Below are 22,062 nucleotides of genomic sequence, written 5' to 3'. Positions count from 1 at the left end.
TTAGTCTTGATAAAGAGTTTTGATTCTAAATGTTGACTGTTCATTTCTACCTCTGGATGCTGTCTGACCTGCTGGGTGCCTCCAGCAATTCTTCATTTGAGCTTTTGGGTTTCTCATGAATGTTTATTATGTATTTTTTTCCTCTTCCTTTTATCTTTCTGATATTTCTTTTTGCTTCTGATTAGGTGTTTATGAATATGATAATAAACTATTGGATTCATGAACAATGCAAAATTTTCAATATCTTAGCTATACAGATTGACTACACAGTTATTTTTTGGCATCATTGCACACTAACAGGGCAAAAGGCATCACAGGTGCAGAGGTGGAAATGTAGCTGCACAAAGTGTTCAGAGATTATAGACCAGTGACAAAAAAGAAAGTTATTGCATGAATATTTATCCATGGGTTTAAGGGGGTGAAGAAGGATAGCAAGCACTTGAACTCAGAGTCCTTCCGATCTAACAAAATATTCCAGGATGTTCCATAAGATCAATCACAAATAAATTTGTTCAAAGGTGTTAAGAGACTCCTAGACAGTCACACAAATGGAAGAAAAATAGAGGGTTATGGGATAGGGAGGGTTTAGTACTTTTTTAAAGGAATATATGGGTTGGTAGAACATCGAGGGGCAAAAGGCCTGTACTGTGCTGTAGGGTTCTATATCCTATGTGTAGGCTTTATGAAGCATTTTAAAGGGGTATGGGGAGAAATGAGTCAGAGAGTCTTGTGCAGGGGATTTCAACTTTTAAAGACAAATTCAGAATAATAATCCTGAAAATATTTGGATTAATAATTAGTATTCAGATAAATGACATTAAAATCAATTGAACTCTGATTTTAATGCTCTTAGATTGATTAAGAATACTGGAAATAAACAGAGCTTTACTTACATGTGGTTTATGTCTCCTTTCCCTTCCCGATTTCTAAAAAGAAACAGGAACAATATATTTGCTTCATTTCTGGCATGCAAACCACACAAATTCAGATGGCACAAATTGTATTAAATACACACATTGACCTTTTAAATTAACAGCCTGAGCCGATGGAACCCAATCCTAATACATTAAATTGATCCCAACATTTAGTTTAATTATTTCAATCCAATCTAATGGGTCAACTGCAATTTGTACAGATACCTGAACTCAGAAATCAACAAAATAATGAATGATTCAGTAAATTTTGAAAATAAATTGTTACGAGTCCAGAGGACCCCAAAACCACAACAAAGGGTTACTTAAACAAAAGTTGCTTTTAATTATATTTGAACATGAAAATAGAATTAAACTTTAACTTATCTTTATTGACTCACTTAACCCCCTTCTACTTCTAAGCACACATGTGTGTAATGTGTGCATAAGTTCAGCAAAGTTCTTTGGTTCACAGTCCAATCTGACTGGTTGTAGGCAATTCTTGAATTGTGTACAGAAGTTAACATTAATAAAGTTCACCAGGCTTTGGTGCTTAACAGGTAAATGGTTACCACTCAGAAGGGTTCTTGTTGGTTTTCAGAGAGAGAGTTTTTCTTGTTTCAGGTCACCACAGAGTTCCTTTCTGTTTCCCCTATTCCAAGGGAAACACGAGACAGCCAGTCTTCTCCTTTGACCAGACTGTCTTCCAAAGCTTGCCAGCTTGTCCCTCTGGAACCAATGTCTGTGCCTCTCCTCTCTCTCTCTCTCTCTCTCCCCCCCCCCCCCCCCTCCTATCTGAGAGCAAAGCCTGCTATGTTCCTGCTCCCTGTCTGAAAAGATCACATGATCTTCCAGACAGCAAGTTCTGTTTTCCAGGCAAAGCTGCTCTGCATGTTGTTACATTTGTTGTCCTTTTTGCAAATGACAGTCCATCGTGAGTCTGTGCTCTCTTGCAACAGCTCCTGCAAAAATTCTGTGTTTTAAAGTGTTTGTGTGTGACCTGCTCTAACAAACCTTTCCCAATTTATCTCCCAAACACCTCAATATACTCTGTCACAAAAACAAAATGCTCCTCTTGCGCAACGTAGCCCCAATGACTTCACCTGCAACTCCTTAGAAACCACATTTGGGAACTGGAGGTAGAGCGGACAAATATTGGAATGCTGAGGGATTGATAGAGAGTCCAGGATGCAAGGAGCTGGGTGGTTATCAGGAATTGGAACATTCAGTCAATGCAGTATGATCCCGTGGCTATTCCCTTCATTAACTGTTTGGGGGGAGGGGCAGGGGGAAATGACCTACCAGGGGAAAGCCATATATCTGGTACTCAATGTGGATCTGTGGTGGGGGAAGAAGGAGAGCAATAGTCATAGGGAATCCATTGGTTAGTGGAACTGACATGAGATTAGATGGAAGAAATAAAGATTCCCAGGTGCCAGAGTCAGAGACATCTTGGATAGAGTCCAAAACCATTTAGAGAGGGAACTCCAGAAGACATGTAACACATCTTTTGTGGAAAGGTTGAGAAATTTTAGGCTTTTCTCTTTGGGGCAATGGAAGATGAGAGGCAATTTAGAGTTGCTCAGGATTATGAGATGCATGATAGAGCAGACAGCCAGCACCATTTTAACAGGGCAGCAATGGCCAATTCCAGAAGACATCTGTTTAAGGTGACCGTAGGAAAGTTATTTATATATCACACACACACATAGAGAGAATAGTGAGTGCCTGTAAATGCACCACTGATACAATAAGGAGACAAAAGGCTCTTCAATAGGCACATTGATTTTAGAAAAATCATGAGCTTACAGACTACGAGGGAGGGAAGGATTAGATTGATCATGGACTAGGTATAGATCTGTCAGCATAACATGTGCTATGCCCTTTTATGTTCCAAAAATGTACTTACATTTTAAAAGCTATATCCACAAGAGCTAATAGTGCACGCACTGCAAGAAGGCAGCACACAGAGAAACTAGATTATTTTTTAGAACTCTCACCTCTATTTCCTCAAAAGAAATAATTTCAACTTCATGCTTAATTCCTCGAACTTTAAGGTCTTCTCCAAAAGGATCCATGACAATGATGGTCTTAATTTCTGATGTTTCACCAGTTTCTACCCTGTTCAGCAGGGTTTCTGCTCTAACTGCTGTATCACAGAATACAACCTCAATATCCGCTGAGAGCAAGAAAAAAAAGGTAAAATTTCATGGTTCATATGCATTAAAACTAGTTTTTAAATATATTAGATTATACAAATAAACATAAAAGAGTAGAACGCAGGAACAGGCCCTTCAACCTACATATCTGCACCAGACACGGTGCATAAGTGTTTGCTACTTGCACACAATATAAATCCTTCTATTTCCTGGGTGATCAATCAGACACTCCAGAGGCATACAAGGAAAATATGCTCGATTTACTTCACTTCACTTAAAACATAATCTAAGTTAAGGCAATCATATCTTTAAATGTTGCAGGTGTTGTTACCAAGAAGTCAATTAGATCTACAATAATTTCATATTGGAAGTAGATGAATATTGGAAGGAGTCACGTGATGGAGTAGGGTAATACCAGCCCTCTCCAGAAAAGAAAAAAAGTTAAAAAAAGACAAAATTCAATAAATACAAAATATAAGAAATAAAAGATAAAGTTGCAGAAAAGAGAAAGAAAATGGCACCCAAGAAGGAAAAAAACAAGAAAATACGCCAGAAAAGAAAAAAAGGCCTTACCTGCACGAAGAAACAGGGAGCCATGGTGGAGAAGAGCGCCCGATCTCTGAGGTTGGTGATGCCCCTGCAGAGTCGTGACCCCCTGACTGCTAAGCTGCAAAAATGGCTCTCTGAGCCAAACAAAAGTGCACAATCTAAGGAGAAGGAGAACACCGACAGGAGGGGGGCTCAGCCAAGGAGTGGGCAACCACAGCGCAACCAGCTGAGGGATGCCTGACACCAGGGCTCTCAGCTGGAAGAAAAGGAAAGCGACAGGAGAGGGAGTGAAGTACCAGGTGAGAAGGAAAGTCGACAGGGTGAAAGGAAAGAAGAGCAGCAGCAGGAGGCTCAACAGATGAGCCAACAGAAGAGGACCAACTGCAAGAGGCCAAGCAAGAAGAGACCTGGCAAAGTGAGACAAGCAACTCAACAGGAAAGTCAGAAGAGATACAGATACAAAGAAGAGAAGACACAAACACAGGTACAGACACAGAAGAAGAGGAAGAAGACCAAGATCTTCACAGAGAAATAGAAGGTAAAACAGATGGACAGAATATAGATAAAGCTTTTTTTCAAGAACAAATGAGAGCATTAAAAGAATGGTTGTCATTAGAATTTAGTGCAATTAAAAGAACAGAAGATAAAATGAAAAGATTAGAGCTAGTCATGACAGAAATAGGGAAAAGAGTAGAAAATGTGGAAGAACGAGAAACGGCTGTAGAAATGGAAATGAATGACTTAAGAAGAAAATTGGAAGAAAGTGATAAAAAAAATTAGAGACACAAGTGTTGTTAGCTCAGAAAATTGATATGTTGGAAAATTATAGGAGGCGAAACAACATAAAAATAATGGGCCTAAAGGAAGATGAAGGAGGCACAAATATGAAGGAATTTATAAAAGAATTGATCCCGAAGGTCCTGGGAAGGACAGAAATAGAGGAAGGAACGGAAATAGAAAGGGCACACAGAACACTAGCTCCGAAACCACAGACTCATCAAAACCCAAGATCCATTTTAGTAAAATTTTTGAGATATACGACAAGAGAAAATATTCTGGAGCGGGCAAGGGATAAAATTAGAGAAGATAATAAACCATTGAAATACAAGGGTCAAAAAATATTTTTTTTACCCAGACATAAGTTTTGAACTCTTAAAGAAGAGGAAGGAGTTTAATACCACAAAATTGATCCGATGTAAAAAAGGTTATCATTTTATGTTAAGACATCCAGCTGTGCTTAAAATATTTATCCTTGGGGAGCGAAACAGACTGTTCTCGGATCCGGAGAAAGCACAAGAATTTGCAGAACGCTTGCAGGACAGAAGGAGAGATGAAGAGATGTAACAAGAATGAAGAACGGCGATGAAATATATATAAAGATGTAAAAACAATGTATATGTAAAGAACTATAGAAGGGAAAGAGAACGGAAGAAAGGAATTAAGGGGAAAAAAAGGGAGAACTTTGTTATATGTGTAAAAAAAAATGTTTTCTGGGGGGGTTGGTGGGGTGAATAACCATCACTGTGAAATCAGTTGACGCTTGCTAACAGGTTCACAATCCAAAAGGAAAGGGGAGTTGTGGTTGCCCGGCAAGGGATAAGGGGCAACTCAGAGATGGCGGGGGTGGGGGGAAGATATTTGGGGTTAAGGGAATATTGGATGTGGGAGTTGTTGGGAGTATTTTATGTTTTAAATGTGTTGTCATACATTGAGTTTAAAAAGGGAAAACTGAGAGATGAAACTAGGGAAAAGGGGGATCGTGGTGGTGAGGAAGCAGAAATGAGGTGTAAAGAGGATATGTGATGGGCATGTTGAACTATATGACTATAGACATTAATGGAATACATAATCAAATTAAAAGGAAGAGGCTATTAAATTTAATGAAAAAAGAAAAAAATAGACATAGCATTTGTATAGGAAACACATCTAACTGAAGAGTAACATAAATTCAAGAGACTGGGTAGGTCACGTAGCGGCAGCATCATATAATTCAAAAGCTAGAGCTGTAGTTATAATAATTAATAAAAATGTACCAATCAAATATGAGGAAAAAATAATAGATCCAGCAGGAAGGTATGTAATGATAAAGTGTCAGATATATTCAGTATTTTGGAATTTGCTCAATATATATGCACCTAATGAGGAGAATCAAAAGTTTATGCAAGATATTTTTTTGAAGATTGTAGATGCACAAGGAAATATATTGATAAGGATCTGATTGTCTGACAATATGACAATATGAAGTAAGTTACCTGTGGTTAAAAACTGGATCTAAATCAACTGGGGAACTTTGCTAAGGAATTCCCACAACCCACCCCCAAAGTATCCAAAATTGTACACTTGTAACCAAGGGAGATGGTCACAGGACTCTCAGGCCACACTTTCCACCTTTCCAGGTGGTCACTCGCCAACTCCCCATCTCACTTTCGGCGAGGTCATCTTGGCTGCTATGCCGTCAGCATCCCAAATGAGCTGCTGTACATCCAGCTCCTTGATCTAGTCAGTTAGGAGTGGCAGCACTACATATTTCCCATAGTAGACACCATCACATAACATGCTCTACTTCATTTTTCCACTTTTGTACATATTCAACAAGTTTTACACAAAACAATTATACTGAATTAGAACAGTTTTGCATTTGCATTTTGCAGTTTTGCAAATTGATTCTCCCACCCAGAAATTCACAAAGGCTGAGGGAATCTTATATTGATCTTGTGGGTTTCCTCACGCCGAAAGCAAAAAGCAAGATTGATTACAATGACACAGAGCAATTGAGGAAGTAAACACTGTAACTTTTCAGGAAAATTTGGAGCAGTGTTAATTGATTTATATAAAAACACAGTACTACATGGCGAAAACAGGGAAATGGTATCTTAACATTTCCTGTTAAGGAAATGCCTCACTTAACAGAGGAAGGAAACAAAAGCTGAAACAAAGACATAAAAAAATGCAAAAGTGCGACTTATTTCTATTAAACATACCTTTGTTTATGGTATAGGAAACAGCTTCAGCTCCCAATGTATCGTACAACGGCACCACTACCATGGAGTATGCGTAACAAGCCTGTTCAACAATAACCCACTGTAGTGGGATGGGAGAATGTTATACATTTGGAACCATATCCTATAAAAACAATCAGCTGGCTTATCACAATGGGGTCACAGAACTTAAGGTTCATATGATATTTTCTCAAAATAAAATGCCAGCGGATTCATTGATGAAGAAAATTATTCTGATAATTCTCAAGGCCATTTTTATATGGAAGTCAACTACAGACGAAATATCCCAAAAATAACTGCACAAAAGAGTCATAGAGTTCACACAGTGAGCTCTTTGGCCCACCATGGCCAAGCCAACCATTTACCAAAGGTCGTCTTCTACTAACCCCGTCTCTCAGCCTACTTCAAAAAGGATTCTCCACTCCCCACCAATGGCCCCATCTCCTGCTTTAAGCCCTCTTCTTCCGCTTGGGCATACCGTTCTGGCCTTTTGACAACTCTGTATTTCTTCATCGCCATCTGCCGATGAGCCATTAACCATCATAACTCCCTTCACCTATTCCCCTTCTGAGTGCACTGCTCTCGAAAAATCCCAACCTCACCATTAAACCCATAGACAAGGGCAGTGCTTTTTGTAGTCTCGTGAATTAATTTCTACTTCGCTGAGGCTAAACAGCAGTTCTTGGACACCTCCTCTCACTTGCCTCATGAGAAGGACCCCACAAAGTGCCACTGTCTCCCATGCCATCACTAACTTCATTACCTCCAGAGATTTCTCTTCCTCAGTCTCCCATCTCATTGTTTCCCCAACCCAGTTCTGCCCGGTTCCACTTTCTACCCACACCTTCCTTCCTCTACCTCCCACCTCCTTCCCTTCATTCCATGATCTATTGTCCTCTCATATCAGAATGCATCTTCCTTAGCCCTTTTCCTCATGTCACATCTAGCTTCTTTTTTTTTCCTCTATTTCTTCCCCCCCCCCCCCGCCACCTTTTTCCCCTTCCCAACAGTATTCACCTATTGGCTCATGTACCTTCCCCTACCTCTACCCTTTTGTTCTGGCTTCTGCTCTCTTTCTTGTCAGTCCTGAAGAAGGAACTTCAGCCCAAAACATTGAAGGTCTATTGCTTTTCCTGGATGCTACCTGACCCACTGAGCTACTTCAGCATTTTGTGTGTTGCTCCAGGTTGCCATCATCTGCAGTCTTTCTTGTTTACCCATTTGGTCTATCGCCTTCTATGTCTCAGTGAGTCAAGTGCCTGTCTAGATACAGGCATAGTATGAGAGCACCTTCCAGATTCCAACCACTCTGTCAGAGAAAAATACTCCTCAGATCCCCACTAGACCTCCCATCTTTCAACCTTATACACATGCTCTACCTACCAAGGGAAAAAGATTCTAATTATAACTATCCCCCTCATAATGAAGTATATTCTGTCAAGTCATCCTTCAACCTCGCCTGCTCCCCAGGAAAAACAAACCATGCTCAACCAATTTCTACTTTTAATTGAAATGCTCCCATTCGGGCAACATCCTGGTGAATAAACACTGCACCTCTCCAACACATTCGCACCTTCCTTAAGTGTGATAACCAAAACAGCACACAGTACTCCTGCCTGGCATAACCAAAGTTGAGGCCTTGCATTTTATGTCATGCCTGATAAACAGAAGTATCCACCCTTACCGCCACTTTCAATGATCAACGATCAATCTGCCTGTGCCCTGACACTTGCATTCATCACCATGCCCTTGTCACTTTTACCAATGGTGTAGCTTCTACCTTTATTTGGCTTTTCAAGGGGCATCATTTTAGTATACCTCAGTGGAATGAATAACACATTGCCCATCAGAAAATATTAACACTTAAAATATTTTTCCTTTTCATTGCACTTCCTGGATGTCACAGCCTCCAATGCTTGTTCATCAAGAAGGAATTTAGCAGGTTGCACAGCATTTCTGCTGAGTTCCTCCAGCATTTCTGTTTAAAGGATCATGCTTTACCTGTTCATCAAAGTGATAATCATCTCTGCATAGAACACCCATCTCGACAGTAAAAACATAAGATCAAGCTAACAAGCTTCTACTTTAGGAATAAATAAATTAGTCATGTTTAGTAGCTTATTTTAATGCAATAATAAAGCAGTCTTAAATGAGGCCAAATTTGATGGCTTTTGTTACCTACCTATAGGAAAGAAATCAAGATTGAAAGAGTGCAGAGAAACTTTACAAGGATGTTGCTGGGACTAGATGAGCCAAGTTATAGGGAAAAGTTGAATAGGTTAGGACTTTATTCCATCAGAGAATGAGTGGAGATTTGATAGAGGTATGGGTATAGATAGGGTAAATACAAACAGAGTCCAGACTGACCTGGGTCTGGTTAGGAGCAGCCCTTTATGACCTGCCAGTAGACGTGGCTACGGCTCTCAGCCAATCACTATTATTCTATGTAAATATATACAAATGTGATAGTATCCTGTACTAGTGGTCTTATTGTACAATGTGATAGTATCCTGTACTATCACATTGTACAATAAGACCACTAGTGGTTCCTATTTTGTAATATGGATACATTTCAAGACATTACTATTTTCTTCCCTGAGTTCCCTCACTTCATGGCCTACAGTAGCTAAATAATTAACAATCAGCACATCACTGGAATGTTAGAGGAATCTAGAGCTGCTGAGGAAACCCACAAACTCACAAGGAGCACAACTCCACACAGACAGCATCCAAAGTCAGGATTGAAACTAGGTCACTGAATCTGTGATGAACAGCTCTGCCTGTTATTTTGGGTGTTTCAGCAAGGTGAAGAATAACATTCCTGGAAATTTTGTTGGATATGTGTTAATATCCTGGATTTGGATGTCATAGTGTGTAGTGGAAGGTGTGCTGAACGGCTGCATCAAGACATGGAATGGGGACACCAGTACCTCTGAGCAGAAAGCCCTGCAAAAAGTAGTGGATATAGCCCAGCACATCACAGGAAAATTTACAGATGCCAGGATGCTAGGTGATATTATGAATACATGGGAATAGTGAGAGCTTCATGGGAGATATTCACCCAAGGTGCAAGAGGTAAAGGCGTGCTTAACAAAGGGGACCATGAGGGAGAGACTCGGGGTATGAGTATATAAGTCTTTGGAAATGGCAGGCAGTTTGAGAAAATGTACATGAGGTACCCGATTCCACCTGCATTGAATTCGTCCATCGTTATTGAATGAAGATCTACCAGGACCAATGCCTGCAGAGGGCGCACAAAATCAGTGAACCGGTGCGGACTCGAAAGGCCAACGTGGCCTGTTTCCGCTCCGTAAATGGCTATATGGTTTTTTTTAATCCCCAGAGGTTCAGTGGGACAAGAACCAGTGGACAAGTGTTAATGGTGAAAAGGGAACATTCAGGGAGAACCTCTTCAGAGGGTAGTGAGAGTGTGGAACAAACTGCCAGCAGAAGTGGTGCATGTAGGTTCCACATCAATATGTAAGAGAAGTTTTTACAGGTAATGGATGAGAGGGTAATGGAGGGCTATGGTCCAGATGCAGACCAAAGTGTAGACAGAATAAAAGTTAAGCATGTTTATTCCATTTCGAGGTGGATTACATTGATTTTATGCCTCGGGATCAGATCCTGAATTTGTCATGAATATTAGTCAACATCAGACATAATGAAAGGAAATTCAAGTTCCTGCATTCAGTGAACTACGAGTCGGGAGCCTTGGATTGCACCCGAACTGATACATTGATATTAGCAAATTTCAGTCATGCCATCTTTTGGGAAAAGCAGAGAGGAAAAAAAAAGGCACTGAATCATTTTCATATATAATTTTTCCTTTGGATCAATGAGTTACCTTTTGCATCTGCAGTCAACCAGGTGCAGGGAAAATTTTTTCTATAAAAATAACCAGTTAATTTCCACTACAGTACTTACCCATGAAACCTACACTTTGAAAGCTACCATTTCTGTACTCATTCAGGTTTTGCCTCACTCCAGACATGGAAGAGCAGAAATTAATGAGAATTTACATACATTTCAGAGTAATTTTCCATGAGAATGAGTATCATTTTATATTCTTTTGATTCAAAAAGCATTTGTGATTTACAATGGAAGTGAAAATAAAATGGATCAAATTAGAAAAGGTTTACCTCTGGTCTGTTTTGAGCAAATATTCCTATATATTCACTATTCCCTGCCCTGTAGCCTCGAAGGAAAATTCCTGAACCCACACATTCTGCCCTTTGAATAACCTGAAAAATAAGGTACAAAGCATTAATGCAGACATAATTATGTCAAACCTACCAACTCCCACAGCTACCCCAACTACACCTCTGTACATCCTGTCCTCTGTAAAGATTACATTACATTCACTCTATTGCTCATTCTCTGTTGCATCTGCACCCAGGATGAGGGCTTCCATGCCAGATCATGAGATGTCTTCTTTCTTCAAACAATAGGGCTTTCCCTCTACCACCAGCAACTCAGCCTTCACCCCCATATCTTCCATTATCTGCACATCTGCCCTGGCCCCCTCTGCCCCTACACACAATAAGGACAGGATTCCTCATGTTCTTACCTACCACCCCACCAGTGCCCGCATCAAACAATCCTCCTCTGCCAATTCCACCACCTATGTGATCCCACCACCATACGTATTCCTCTCTCCTCACCTTCCGCAAGGATCACTCCTCTGTCACTCCCTTTCCTACTCCTTCCTCCCCACCAATCATCCCCTTGGTACCTACCCCAGTGACCACAAGAAGTGCTCCACTTGCACCCACACCTCCTCCCTCACCATCATTTATGGCCTCAAACAGTCATTCCAAGTGAGCAACATTTCACTTGTGAACCTGGAGATGTCATCTATTGCATCTGATGCTCTTGCTGTGGCCTCTTCTACATCAGAGAAACTGAGTTAGCACTTTGTTGAGCACCTTGGCTCTGTCTTCCACAATAGTGTGGATCTCCCATTTCATTTCCCCATCCCATTCCCTTATTGACATGTCTGTCCATGGTCTCATGCTCTGTCAGACTGAAATCATCTGCAAATTGGAGGACCAACATCTCATCTTCTGACTGGGCACCCTCCAACTGGATAGTATTAATATAGACTTCTCTGGCTTATTCTTTAACCCCAACCCACCCCCACCTCTTCCTGTCTCCCTTCCCCAAGCTCTTTCTCTCTCCCATTTCCATTTCTCCTTTAACACAGACAATATTAATTCTCACCTTTCCCCTATTCATAATCCAATTAACACCTCTTGTTGGTGTGGACTTCACCCCCAGCCAGCACTGTCTCTATTCTGATATTCTGTTTTTTTGCTCATCCTGCTTATTCCTTGAAGAAGGGCTCAGGCCCAAAACGACAGCAATATATATTTGTCTCTTATCGATGCTGAAAGACCAGGTGAGTTCATAAAGCAAATTGCTTTATACCAGATGCAAAACAGTTTTACCAGGCACATTCATGCTGCAACAAGAGGAACGAGTTGAGAGTACTCCCAATGGGCATAACAATCAGCACAGGATACTGAAGATTAATATGCACAGAAGGTTGCTTCCTCAAGGACGAATGCTCGAGGCTGAAAGTTGCATGTACGATGTCTGCATGGGGATAAATGTCCTGTTTGATTGCCAGCACTTTTGCAAGTTCTGGCATGCAGTCAAATTTTCTCCCAGGCCATCCAAGTAGCAACTTACCAAAATTAGAAAGTTCTCCACTTTGGCAACAAGAGATGTTCTTAATTTCTGTGATGCAGCAAAGTGCCCTTTGTGTTATTTATCAACAGAAACAGCCTTCATGGAACCTGAGGCAAAGTTTTTAGAAATAAAATTGTCCCTGACTGAGAACAGTACAGGTACTTATTTGATTGATACTGACTGTCAGGAGCACTGGCAATTTTGCTGGATGACTTTTTCTGGCTTATTCGTTCATTTCTACTTGCCTGAACACTGAACCACTTTTATTTTTCAGGATTTCTTCTAATATTCATTGTCACTGAACTGTGATGTGGAAATGGTTGAAACCTTCTGGGTGGTGTGATTCTGTGACCCCAATGTGGATCTCACCAATTGTGCTTTGCTTGCTAGAGAGCTTAGTTTTTTCTATCTTGCTTCAAAAACTGAGCTGCTTGTTTAAATAATGCTCAATTTGAGCCATCTGTATTATGAAAACTTGTGTTTCTTTTGCTGTGGGAAAATAATACCAGTCACCAGTGTTTTGGCATAATTGGGTAATTTGGACAACCTGGGTATCAAAACTAAGGTGCTAGAATACACACATTTCTTACACCAAAAGTTATATATTTATTAATAACTCATCCAAAGATCAAATTTAGTTTAAGTTTATTTGCCCCAAAATATTGAGTACAGCAAGGTTTCTTCTGCAAACAAACACATTTCTTACACCAAAAGTTATATATTTATTAATAATTCACCCAAAGATCAAATTTAATTTAAGTTTATTTGCCCCAAAATACTGAGAACAGCATGGATTCTTCTGTGAACAAACCAACAGATTATCTCCAGCATTGCAATTTACAGAGTGTAGAATTAAAATGAAAAGGAAGATCAATTAGCATCAAGCAAGGCCAGCATGAGAGCAAGGTTATGGGGTTCATTTGAAGCTGTGGGAATAAAACTTTTTAACCCTGGTAGTCTGTGGTTTCACACTCTCAAACCTTCTCCACAATGGAAAAGGGAAATAAGCGTGTGTCCAGGATGCAATGAGTCTTTTAGTATGTTGGCTTCCTTTCCCAAGCAGCAGATGAAGTCAATGGAGGGTAGGAAAGTTATGGCAAAAAGTGGTTACATTCACAATTAAAAAAAATTGTTGCCATGCAACGGCAGAATTGTAGGCATTGCATTGGCAAATTTCTCAGACTAGGAACTTGATTATTAATTAGACACAAGGGAACTATAAATAAATGAAGGATCCTTGAGATATTTTAGCAGAAACAGTGCAAGAAATGGTCAAAAAATTCTTCTGGAATAGGATCAGCCACAGTTAAACAAACATGTGAAATAAATATATGATGGACTCTTAAAAAGGCATGAGAAAGAGATGCAATCATCATTTAAAGCACTGGTTTTCAAACTGCCTCCTTAAACTCACATTCCACCTCAAGCAATCCTATGTCATAAGTACTCTGTGATTGATAAGGAATTACTTAAGGTGGTAGGTGAGTGGGAAGGAAAGGTTGAGAATCACTGCTCTAGACCCAATTGTTACTGAAATATTTTGTTTGAGAAAATTCTCATTGGCCCAATTCCTTTGGAGTCAATAAAACCGTGCATATAACAAGTTAATTAGGTACGATTAAAAGGGTGGTTTTCAAACCTTTTTCTTTCCACTCACATATCACTTTAAGCAATCCCTTACTAATCACAGAGCACTATGGCATAGGGATTGCTTGAGGTGGAATGTGAGTTTAGGGGAGCAGTTTGAAAACCACTAATTTAAAACAACTTGTCATCAAGATCATCTATTTTTGTACAATCTTTCTAGTGAATTCCTAAAAAACTCCCTTCGAGTCTTCATGATCAGGAAAAATGGTTTGCAATCTCACAGACTTCAAAACTTTGAAGCAAATCATTCCAAGTCTTCTCCCACCTTAAGTTTCGGACCATACCAATTATACTGTACAATAGTTCATACATTCATCAGCATTTACATGGAAAGGAAACAAGTGTACTCACTTCACGATAAGATATCCACTGATATGGTTGATCTGGCTTTCTGAAACCTAAGCAGGGTCCATTATCTATAAAAAAATAAAAATAACTCTGCATATAACTCATCTTGATTAGATAAGGTTCAAAAAATGCACAGTAATAATAATGCACTAAACTAAAATCATCCAATTTGTTTGTGCATTGGTGTCATTTTGCTTCATAATTATTGCTGTATTTTAGCCAAGTAAAAACACTATGCAAGTGCATACTGTACATGTACTTTACGTCGTCTATGTTGTTCATTTCCTCGCACATGCACACACATGATTCTGCAAACAGTTTGGTAAAATGAATAAAGAAGCATTAGATCATGAAAACAAGATATGCAGCTCATCAAGACTTGATGAAGGACTCGAGCATAAAATATCAATCCTTCTTTGTCTCCAACCGATGCTGTTTACGTAACTGAGTTTCTCCAGCAAATTGTGTTTTGCTTCAGATTCCAGCATCTGCAGTCCCTCTTCAGCTAATCAAATTTGTTATTTTTTTAACTTCAATATTTTCATACATTTTATCATTCAATCTATCGTCTAAGCCACCCAGAAGCCTTCCTCCTTATTCCCCACACCAGTCAAGATCAGAGTGTTATAGCATGGAGACAGGTCCTTCAGGCCAACTTATCCATTCCATTCAAGATGTCTAGCCAGGCTTATTCCATATGCCTGCGTCTAAACCTTTCCTATCCATGCACCTGTCTAAATGTCTTTGAAGATGATAATTGTTCCTACCTCCACCACTTCCACGGGTGACTCATTCCATGTACACACCATCTTCTGTGTGGAAAAAATTCCCTTTTAAATCTTTCCCCCCTCACCTCAAACCTATGCCTTTTTAATTTGGTTTCCCCTACCTTGAGAAAAAGACCAGAACTAATGAGCATATCTTTGCCCCACACGATTTTATAATTCTCTGTCAGATCTCCCATTAGCCCCTACACTCCAGGGAGAGACGTCTCGTCTTATTCTTTCCTTACAATTCAAGCCCCCGATCAAAGTAACATTCTTGTGAATCTTTTCTGCACCCTTTACAGCTCAGTAATATTTTTCCTACATCTGGAAGACTACAGTTACACACAATTCTTCAAGTGTGGACTTACCAATGTCTTGTACAGTTGTAACATGAATTCCCAGATTTTGTACTCCAAGCCTTGACCAATGAAGGCAAAAAACCCAAATATCTTCCTCACTAAACTGCCCGTGTCGCCAGTTTCATGAAACAACATACCTGTGCCTCTAGGTTTCCCTGTTCCACAGCCCTTTATAGTGCACTACATGAGACCATAGACAGATATCACCAAGGGAATAAGATGGAGAATTGACATGAGTAGCCACTGGGAGATCCACATTATTGCAGCAGACAGAGCTGAGGGGCTCAACATGGCGGTTGCCCAGTCTGCATCCAATCTCTTTGATGTAGAGGAGACCACAGCAGGAACACTAGATGTAGCAGATGTCCCCTGCAGATTTACTCACCTCAAGCTGGTTCCCAATACTCACAGCTCTCCTGAATTCCTCACTCCTCCTCTTCCAGCAACGGTCACGAGATGACCATGACCTGAGTCCCTGCTCCACTCCCTTTTTAAATGCACTCACTTCAAGCTGGTTCTCAACATTCACAGCTTTCCCTAGTGCCTTGTTCCTCCTCTTCCAGCAATGGTCCCAAGATGACTATGACCTGAGTCCCTGCTCCACTCCCTTTTTAAATGCACTCTCCTCAAGCTGTTCCCGACACTCACAGCTCTCCCAAGTCCCTCACTCCTCCTCTTCCAGCAATGGTCCCAAGATGACTATGACCTGAGTCCCTGCTCCACTCCCTTTTTAAATGCACTCTCCTCAAGCTGTTCCCGACACTCACAGCTCTCCCAAGTCCCTCACTCCTCCTCTTCCAGCAATGGTCCCAAGATGACTATGACCTGAGTCCCTGCTCCACTCCCTTTTTAAATGCACTCTCCTCAAGCTGTTCCTGACACTCACAGCTCTCCCAAGTCCCTCACTCCTCCTCTTCCAGCAATGGTCCCAAGATGACTATGACCTGAGTCCCTGCTCCACTCCCTTTTTAAATGCACTCTCCTCAAGCTGTTCCCGACACTCACAGCTCTCCCAAGTCCCTCACTCCTCCTCTTCCAACAATGGTCCCAAGATGACTATGACCTGAGTCCCTGCTCCACTCTCTTTTTAAAAGCACTCTCCTCAAGCTGTTCCCGACACTCACAGCTCTCCCAAGTCCCTCACTCCTCCTCTTCCAGCAATGGTCCCAAGATGACTATGACCTGAGTCCCTGCTCCACTCCCTTTTTAAATGCACTCTCCTCAAGCTGTTCCCGACACTCACAGTTCTCCCAAGTCCCTCACTCCTCCTCTTCCAGCAATGGTCCCAAGATGACTATGACCTGAGTCCCTGCTCCACTCCCTTTTTAAATGCACTCTCCTCAAGCTGTTCCCGACACTCACAGCTCTCCCAAGTCCCTCACTCCTCCTCTTCCAGCAATGGTCCCAAGATGACTATGACCTGAGTCCCTGCTCCACTCCCTTTTTAAATGCACTCTCCTCAAGCTGTTCCCGACACTCACAGCTCTCCCAAGTCCCTCACTCCTCCTCTTCCAGCAATGGTCCCAAGATGACTATGACCTGAGTCCCTGCTCCACTCCCTTTTTAAGTGCACTCTCCTCAAGCTGTTCCCGACACTCACAGTTCTCCCAAGTCCCTCACTCCTCCTCTTCCAGCAATGGTCCCAAGATGACTATGACCTGAGTCCCTGCTCCACTCCCTTTTTAAATGCACTCTCCTCAAGCTGTTCCCGACACTCACAGCTCTCCCAAGTCCCTCACTCCTCCTCTTCCAGCAATGGTCCCAAGATGACTATGACCTGAGTTCCTGCTCCACTCCCTTTTTAAATGCACTCTCCTCCATAAACCACTGGTATGTCTGAGGTACATTCTGTAAACTGAATGGCGTTCACAGAAACTCAAACATGCCGAAAGGAGTAATTACTGCCATCTTTGTGACATCAGAAGGCTCAAATGGATCTAGCACGTACTAGATCTATTTTCGCCAATACCTGTTTGCTATGGAGGTTTGCTGAAAAGTCTTATAAATTGGGAATGCTGTATCAGTCAGGTATGGTAGAATTGTTCAGGGCACAATAATCCCCACAAGGCAGCCAATCTTCAGGAGATTTTTTAGGAACCATATGCAACAGTGAAGCCCAGCAGCTTTCAGATCTGTTGACTATGCCCAACTCTTGCATGTGGTCGAATACTGATTTTGCAATTTTAAGACTGTCTGGGGGCAATCTACAAGCCTGTGTTACTACTCTCTACAGTGGGTTACTGTATGTTTAATGCCTGTATGATGATATGATGGGGTCACCAGATGACAGAAACACTTGAACAAGGCTCAGAAAGGGCAGAAGCAAGGTTGAAGGCTCGTCAGGTGGCTAACAACATTGGAGGGATGTAAATGCAGCTCACATGTGATTTTTCAAATCCACCAAAGAAAAATGTGACAGGAAATCTGCTCACAAAATGGAATTTGCCACGTTTGGAACCATGAAAACCCACCAAAAAGATTTCTTGAGACCGAAATCCAAGGTGAGTGACCTCTGGCCATATGTTTCAATATGAGAATCATTCGCAGCTGAAAGAACACATGACATATTAGGGTGTTGCATTCCTCCATGGTTGGAGGGACCACTGAAATATCTGCACTAGAATCGACAAGAAATTATAAACCCGAGAGACAGTCTTTGAGGAAAAGATGGCAGCAGACATGTCCATGGACAGCAGTTGGCTCTGCTGCCATGTCTGGTCGTTTCCCGGCTGCCAATTGTAGAAGTTGTAAGGTGGCTGACACGACCAACCAGCAGCACAGTATCTCCAGTGCTTCCCACAAATATTCCACCCGTCACCTCTACCATATCCTTGACCACCATGGGACGACGAAAGGAATTCCATTGCGTGCCCAAAACCTGGACCTGTGTAATGAGTGCTGCCATTTGCTGCTCCAACTCAGTTTGAGAAGGTGCTGGCACTACCTTCGATTGCAGCTTAACAAACAGCTCAGGTTGGAAACACTGGTTATATTCTTTGGCTTCCGTGCTATATTCACCCTTCCTCTGGTTCCTTGCATTTCTCCAGCTCTTTTGTGTATTATACTACAATCACAGCGAATGCAGACTTCCTGATTTAACTTGCTCCAGATGAAGTTCATTTCACAAATTGATTTGGCAACCGTGTGGATATTGGCGAGGACAAGGGTAAGGAGGGAACAAGGGTGGGCAGGGAGAAGAAAGCAAGTGGAGAAGAGCCTGTCATCAGATCAGCCATGATCTCAATGAATGGCAGGGCAGGCTTGAAAGGCTGGAGGGTCTATTCGCTCTCCTATTTCTTGTTCAAAGTGGAAATAATGCTGCCTCTGTGGAATTTGGTAAAACTGGAGATTATGGGGGTGATGTGGATAAATCAATAAGTGTATCTTGCTCTTTGGGCCACTTGATTTAAATATAAAATGTCCAACTGCAATGATTGAGAATGATGTGGAATTCCTGCAGTCAATAAGAAGCAGAACAGTAACAGAATTCAGGTCAAGCTGCAACTACTCAGTTGGTGAAGTTCAAAGGTAGAGAAATTGAGATTTCAGTATGAAGAGAGATCAACATGAACAAAATGATACACTTTTAAAAAGAAGTTGCAGGAATACAGTCTCAAGAATCCATATCTGGTGATGGAAAAAGAAATGGAGAAATTTTAAGAATGTTGTTTTAAAATACCAATGGAATCATGCCAAATCTTTAAAGATGCTGACTTAGATTTTATCTGGACAATAGTGCCAATTCAGGGCACTAAATATTATTAAATATTTTAAGAAAATTTAGCACATCAGTACTAGATCAGAGAAAATTATTGATTTGGTAGATTAATTTTGAGAAAAAGCAAAAATCAAATTATGTGCACAACTACTTATGTTTCCATATTATAATATGAGGTAATTTGGCCAGCGGAGTCAATAACAGTGACCAGAGGAGCAATCCTATTAGTTCCTTTTCCCTCTATTTATTTCTGCACCACAATTATGTATTAGAACCACAGAAAAATGCTCCTTCAGCCATTCTTGTCTGTGCCAAACCATTTTTCTGCCTAGTCCACAGCCCTCCATACCTCTACCACGTACCTGTCCAAATTCTTTTCAAATGTTAAAATTGAGCCTGCATTCACCACTTCAGCTGTTAGCTTGTTCCATACACCCACCACCCTCTGTGTGAACAGGTTCCCCCTAAACTTTTCCCCTTTTACTCCTAATCCATGTCTTTTGGTTTGTATCTCACTTACCCTCAGTGGAAAAAGCCTACCTCTGTCTATCCCCCTCAAATTTAAATACCTTTATCAAATCTCTCTTCATTCTTCTAGCTCCAGGGAATAAAGCTATAACCTGTGTAACCTTTCCCTCAGTTCCTGAAGTCTGGGCAACATCCTAGTAAATCGCCACACTTTTTCTATCTTATTGGTATTTTTCCTGTAGGTGACCAAAACTGCACATATTACTCCAAATTTGGCCTCAACAATGCCTTGTACAACTTTACCATAACATACCAACTCTTGTACTCAATACTTTGAATTATAAAGCCAACATGCCAAAAGGTCTCATTACAATCCTATCCAATTGTGACTCCGTTATCAGGGAATAATGTATCTGTTTTCTCACATCCTTCTGTTCTACCATATGTCTCAGGGCCCTATCATTTATTGCATATATCCTTTCTTGGTTTATCCTTCCAAAATGCAACACCTCACACTTATCTGCATTAAATTCTACCTGCCAGTTTTCAGCCCATTTTCCAGCTGGTCCAGATCACCTCTGCAAGCTTTGAAAACCTTCTTCACTGTCCACAGAGTCTTCAATCTTAGTGTCATCTGCCAACTTGCTGATCCAATTTATCACATTGTCATTTAAATCATTGATATAGATGTCAAACAACAATGGTCCCAGCACCGATCCCTGAGGCCCACCACGAGTCACAGGCCTCCAGTCTGAGAGCAATCAATCACTACTCTCTGGCTTCTCCTGTCCAGCCACTGTCGAATTTAGTTTACTACTTCACCTTCCTGCCTAAACTCCCATGTGGGACCTTGCCAAAGGCTTTATTAAACTCCACGTAGACAACATCCACAACCTTTTGTTTGTCATCTTTCCTGGTATCCTCCTCGAAAAACTCTGATTGGTTGAACATAACCTTAAAATCACAAGCCATGCTGAATGCCCCTAGCTATCCAGATAATTGTATATCCAATCTCTTAGAACACCTTCCAATAATTTACCTGCAACTAACATCAGGCTCATCGGCCTACAATTTCCATGGTTACTTTTGGAGCCTTTTTTAACAATGGAACAAAGTGAGTTACCCTCCAATCCTCTGGCACCACATCCGTGGCTAAGAATATTTTAAATATTTCTGCCTGAGCCCCATCAATTTCTACACTAGCCTCCCTCAATATCCAAGGGAATATCTTGTCAGGCCCTGGGGATTTATTCACCCTTATTTGTTTTAAGACAGTAAGCATACCCTCCTCTTTTATCTGTATAACTTCCATTACCTCACTGCTTGTTTTCCTTACTTCCCACATCTCTGTGCCCTTTTCTTGAGTTAATACTGATGAAAAAAACCCATTTAAGATCTCCCACATCTTTTTTGGCTCCATACATAGCCGACCACTCTGATCTTGCCCTAAAACAATCTATCTCAATTCATGCACTCGAGATCCTTTCTCATTACTTCAAATTTAGCCTTTCTCCAATTTAGAAGGGCAACCTGAGGCCCAGACCTATCCTTCTCCTTTAATTAACTTGAAACTAATGGCATTATGATCACTGGATCCAAAATGTTCCCCTACACATACTATGTTACCTGTCCTATCTCATTCTCCAATAAAAGATCCAGTATTGCACTCTCTCTAGTTGGTATCTCTACATATTGATTTAGAAAACTTTCCTGAACACATTTGACAAACTCCAAGCCATCCAGCCCTTTTAGAATATGGGAGTCCCAGTCAATATGTGGAAAATTAAAATCTCCTACTATCACAGCCTTATGTTTCCTGCAGCTGTCTGCTATCTCTCCATAGATTTGCTCCTCCAATTTTTATTAACTATTGGGTGGCCTATAACACTACCCCATGAGTGTGATCATAACCTTCCTATTCCTCAGCTCCACTCATATACCCTCAGTAGACGAGCCTCTGGTCTCTCCTGCCTGAGCACAACTGATGAGCAATGTCACTCCTCCTCCCTTTCATCATCCCAATTTTATTGGGTCTGAAGCAATGGAAGCTCAGAACAGTTCTGCCCCTCCTACAACCAAGTTTTACAAATTGCCACAGTCATAATTCCACATGCCAATCCACATTCTAAGTTAATCTGCCTTTCCTACAACACCTCTTCCATTGAAATAGATGCTATTCTATCGCTTTCACATACCCATCAATTTCTCTTTTAATCTGTTTGTCATTAACCTATACTAAAGGTAATTTACAGTAGTCACTACAACATATCCATCCCCCTTATTTTAGACAGAGTGTTACGGGGTAGGGAGGGTTTAGTCTTTTTTTTAAGGAAATAGGGGTTGTTACATCAAGAGAAGAAGGGTCTGTACTGTGCTGTAGTGTTCGATGTTCTATATTTGAATGTAGGCAAAATTCTGTTCTGAGATAGATTTATTCACAAGA

At 40.9% G+C, this 22,062-nt stretch overlaps 1 protein-coding gene across 16 annotated transcripts in view; it reads right to left on the bottom strand.

Moving 5' to 3' along the window:
- acsl1a (acyl-CoA synthetase long chain family member 1a) overlaps positions 1 to 22,062 on the bottom strand; it is a 241,795-nt gene that overhangs the window by 77,998 nt on the left and 141,735 nt on the right. For all 16 annotated transcript variants that reach the window (XM_069939945.1, XM_069939833.1, XM_069939872.1 and 13 more), the window contains 5 exons: positions 14,311 to 14,375; positions 10,761 to 10,862; positions 6,601 to 6,700; positions 2,912 to 3,090; positions 894 to 926 (listed from right to left, as the gene is read on the bottom strand). In XM_069939945.1, the coding sequence (XP_069796046.1) occupies positions 894 to 926; positions 2,912 to 3,090; positions 6,601 to 6,700; positions 10,761 to 10,862; positions 14,311 to 14,375 (479 nt within the window). The remainder of the gene's footprint in view (positions 1 to 893; positions 927 to 2,911; positions 3,091 to 6,600; positions 6,701 to 10,760; positions 10,863 to 14,310; positions 14,376 to 22,062) is intronic.

This window comes from Narcine bancroftii, chromosome 1 (assembly GCF_036971445.1).
Source record: "Narcine bancroftii isolate sNarBan1 chromosome 1, sNarBan1.hap1, whole genome shotgun sequence".
Lineage (NCBI taxonomy): Eukaryota > Metazoa > Chordata > Chondrichthyes > Torpediniformes > Narcinidae > Narcine > Narcine bancroftii.
This window is presented reverse-complemented; position numbering and strand designations above follow the sequence as displayed.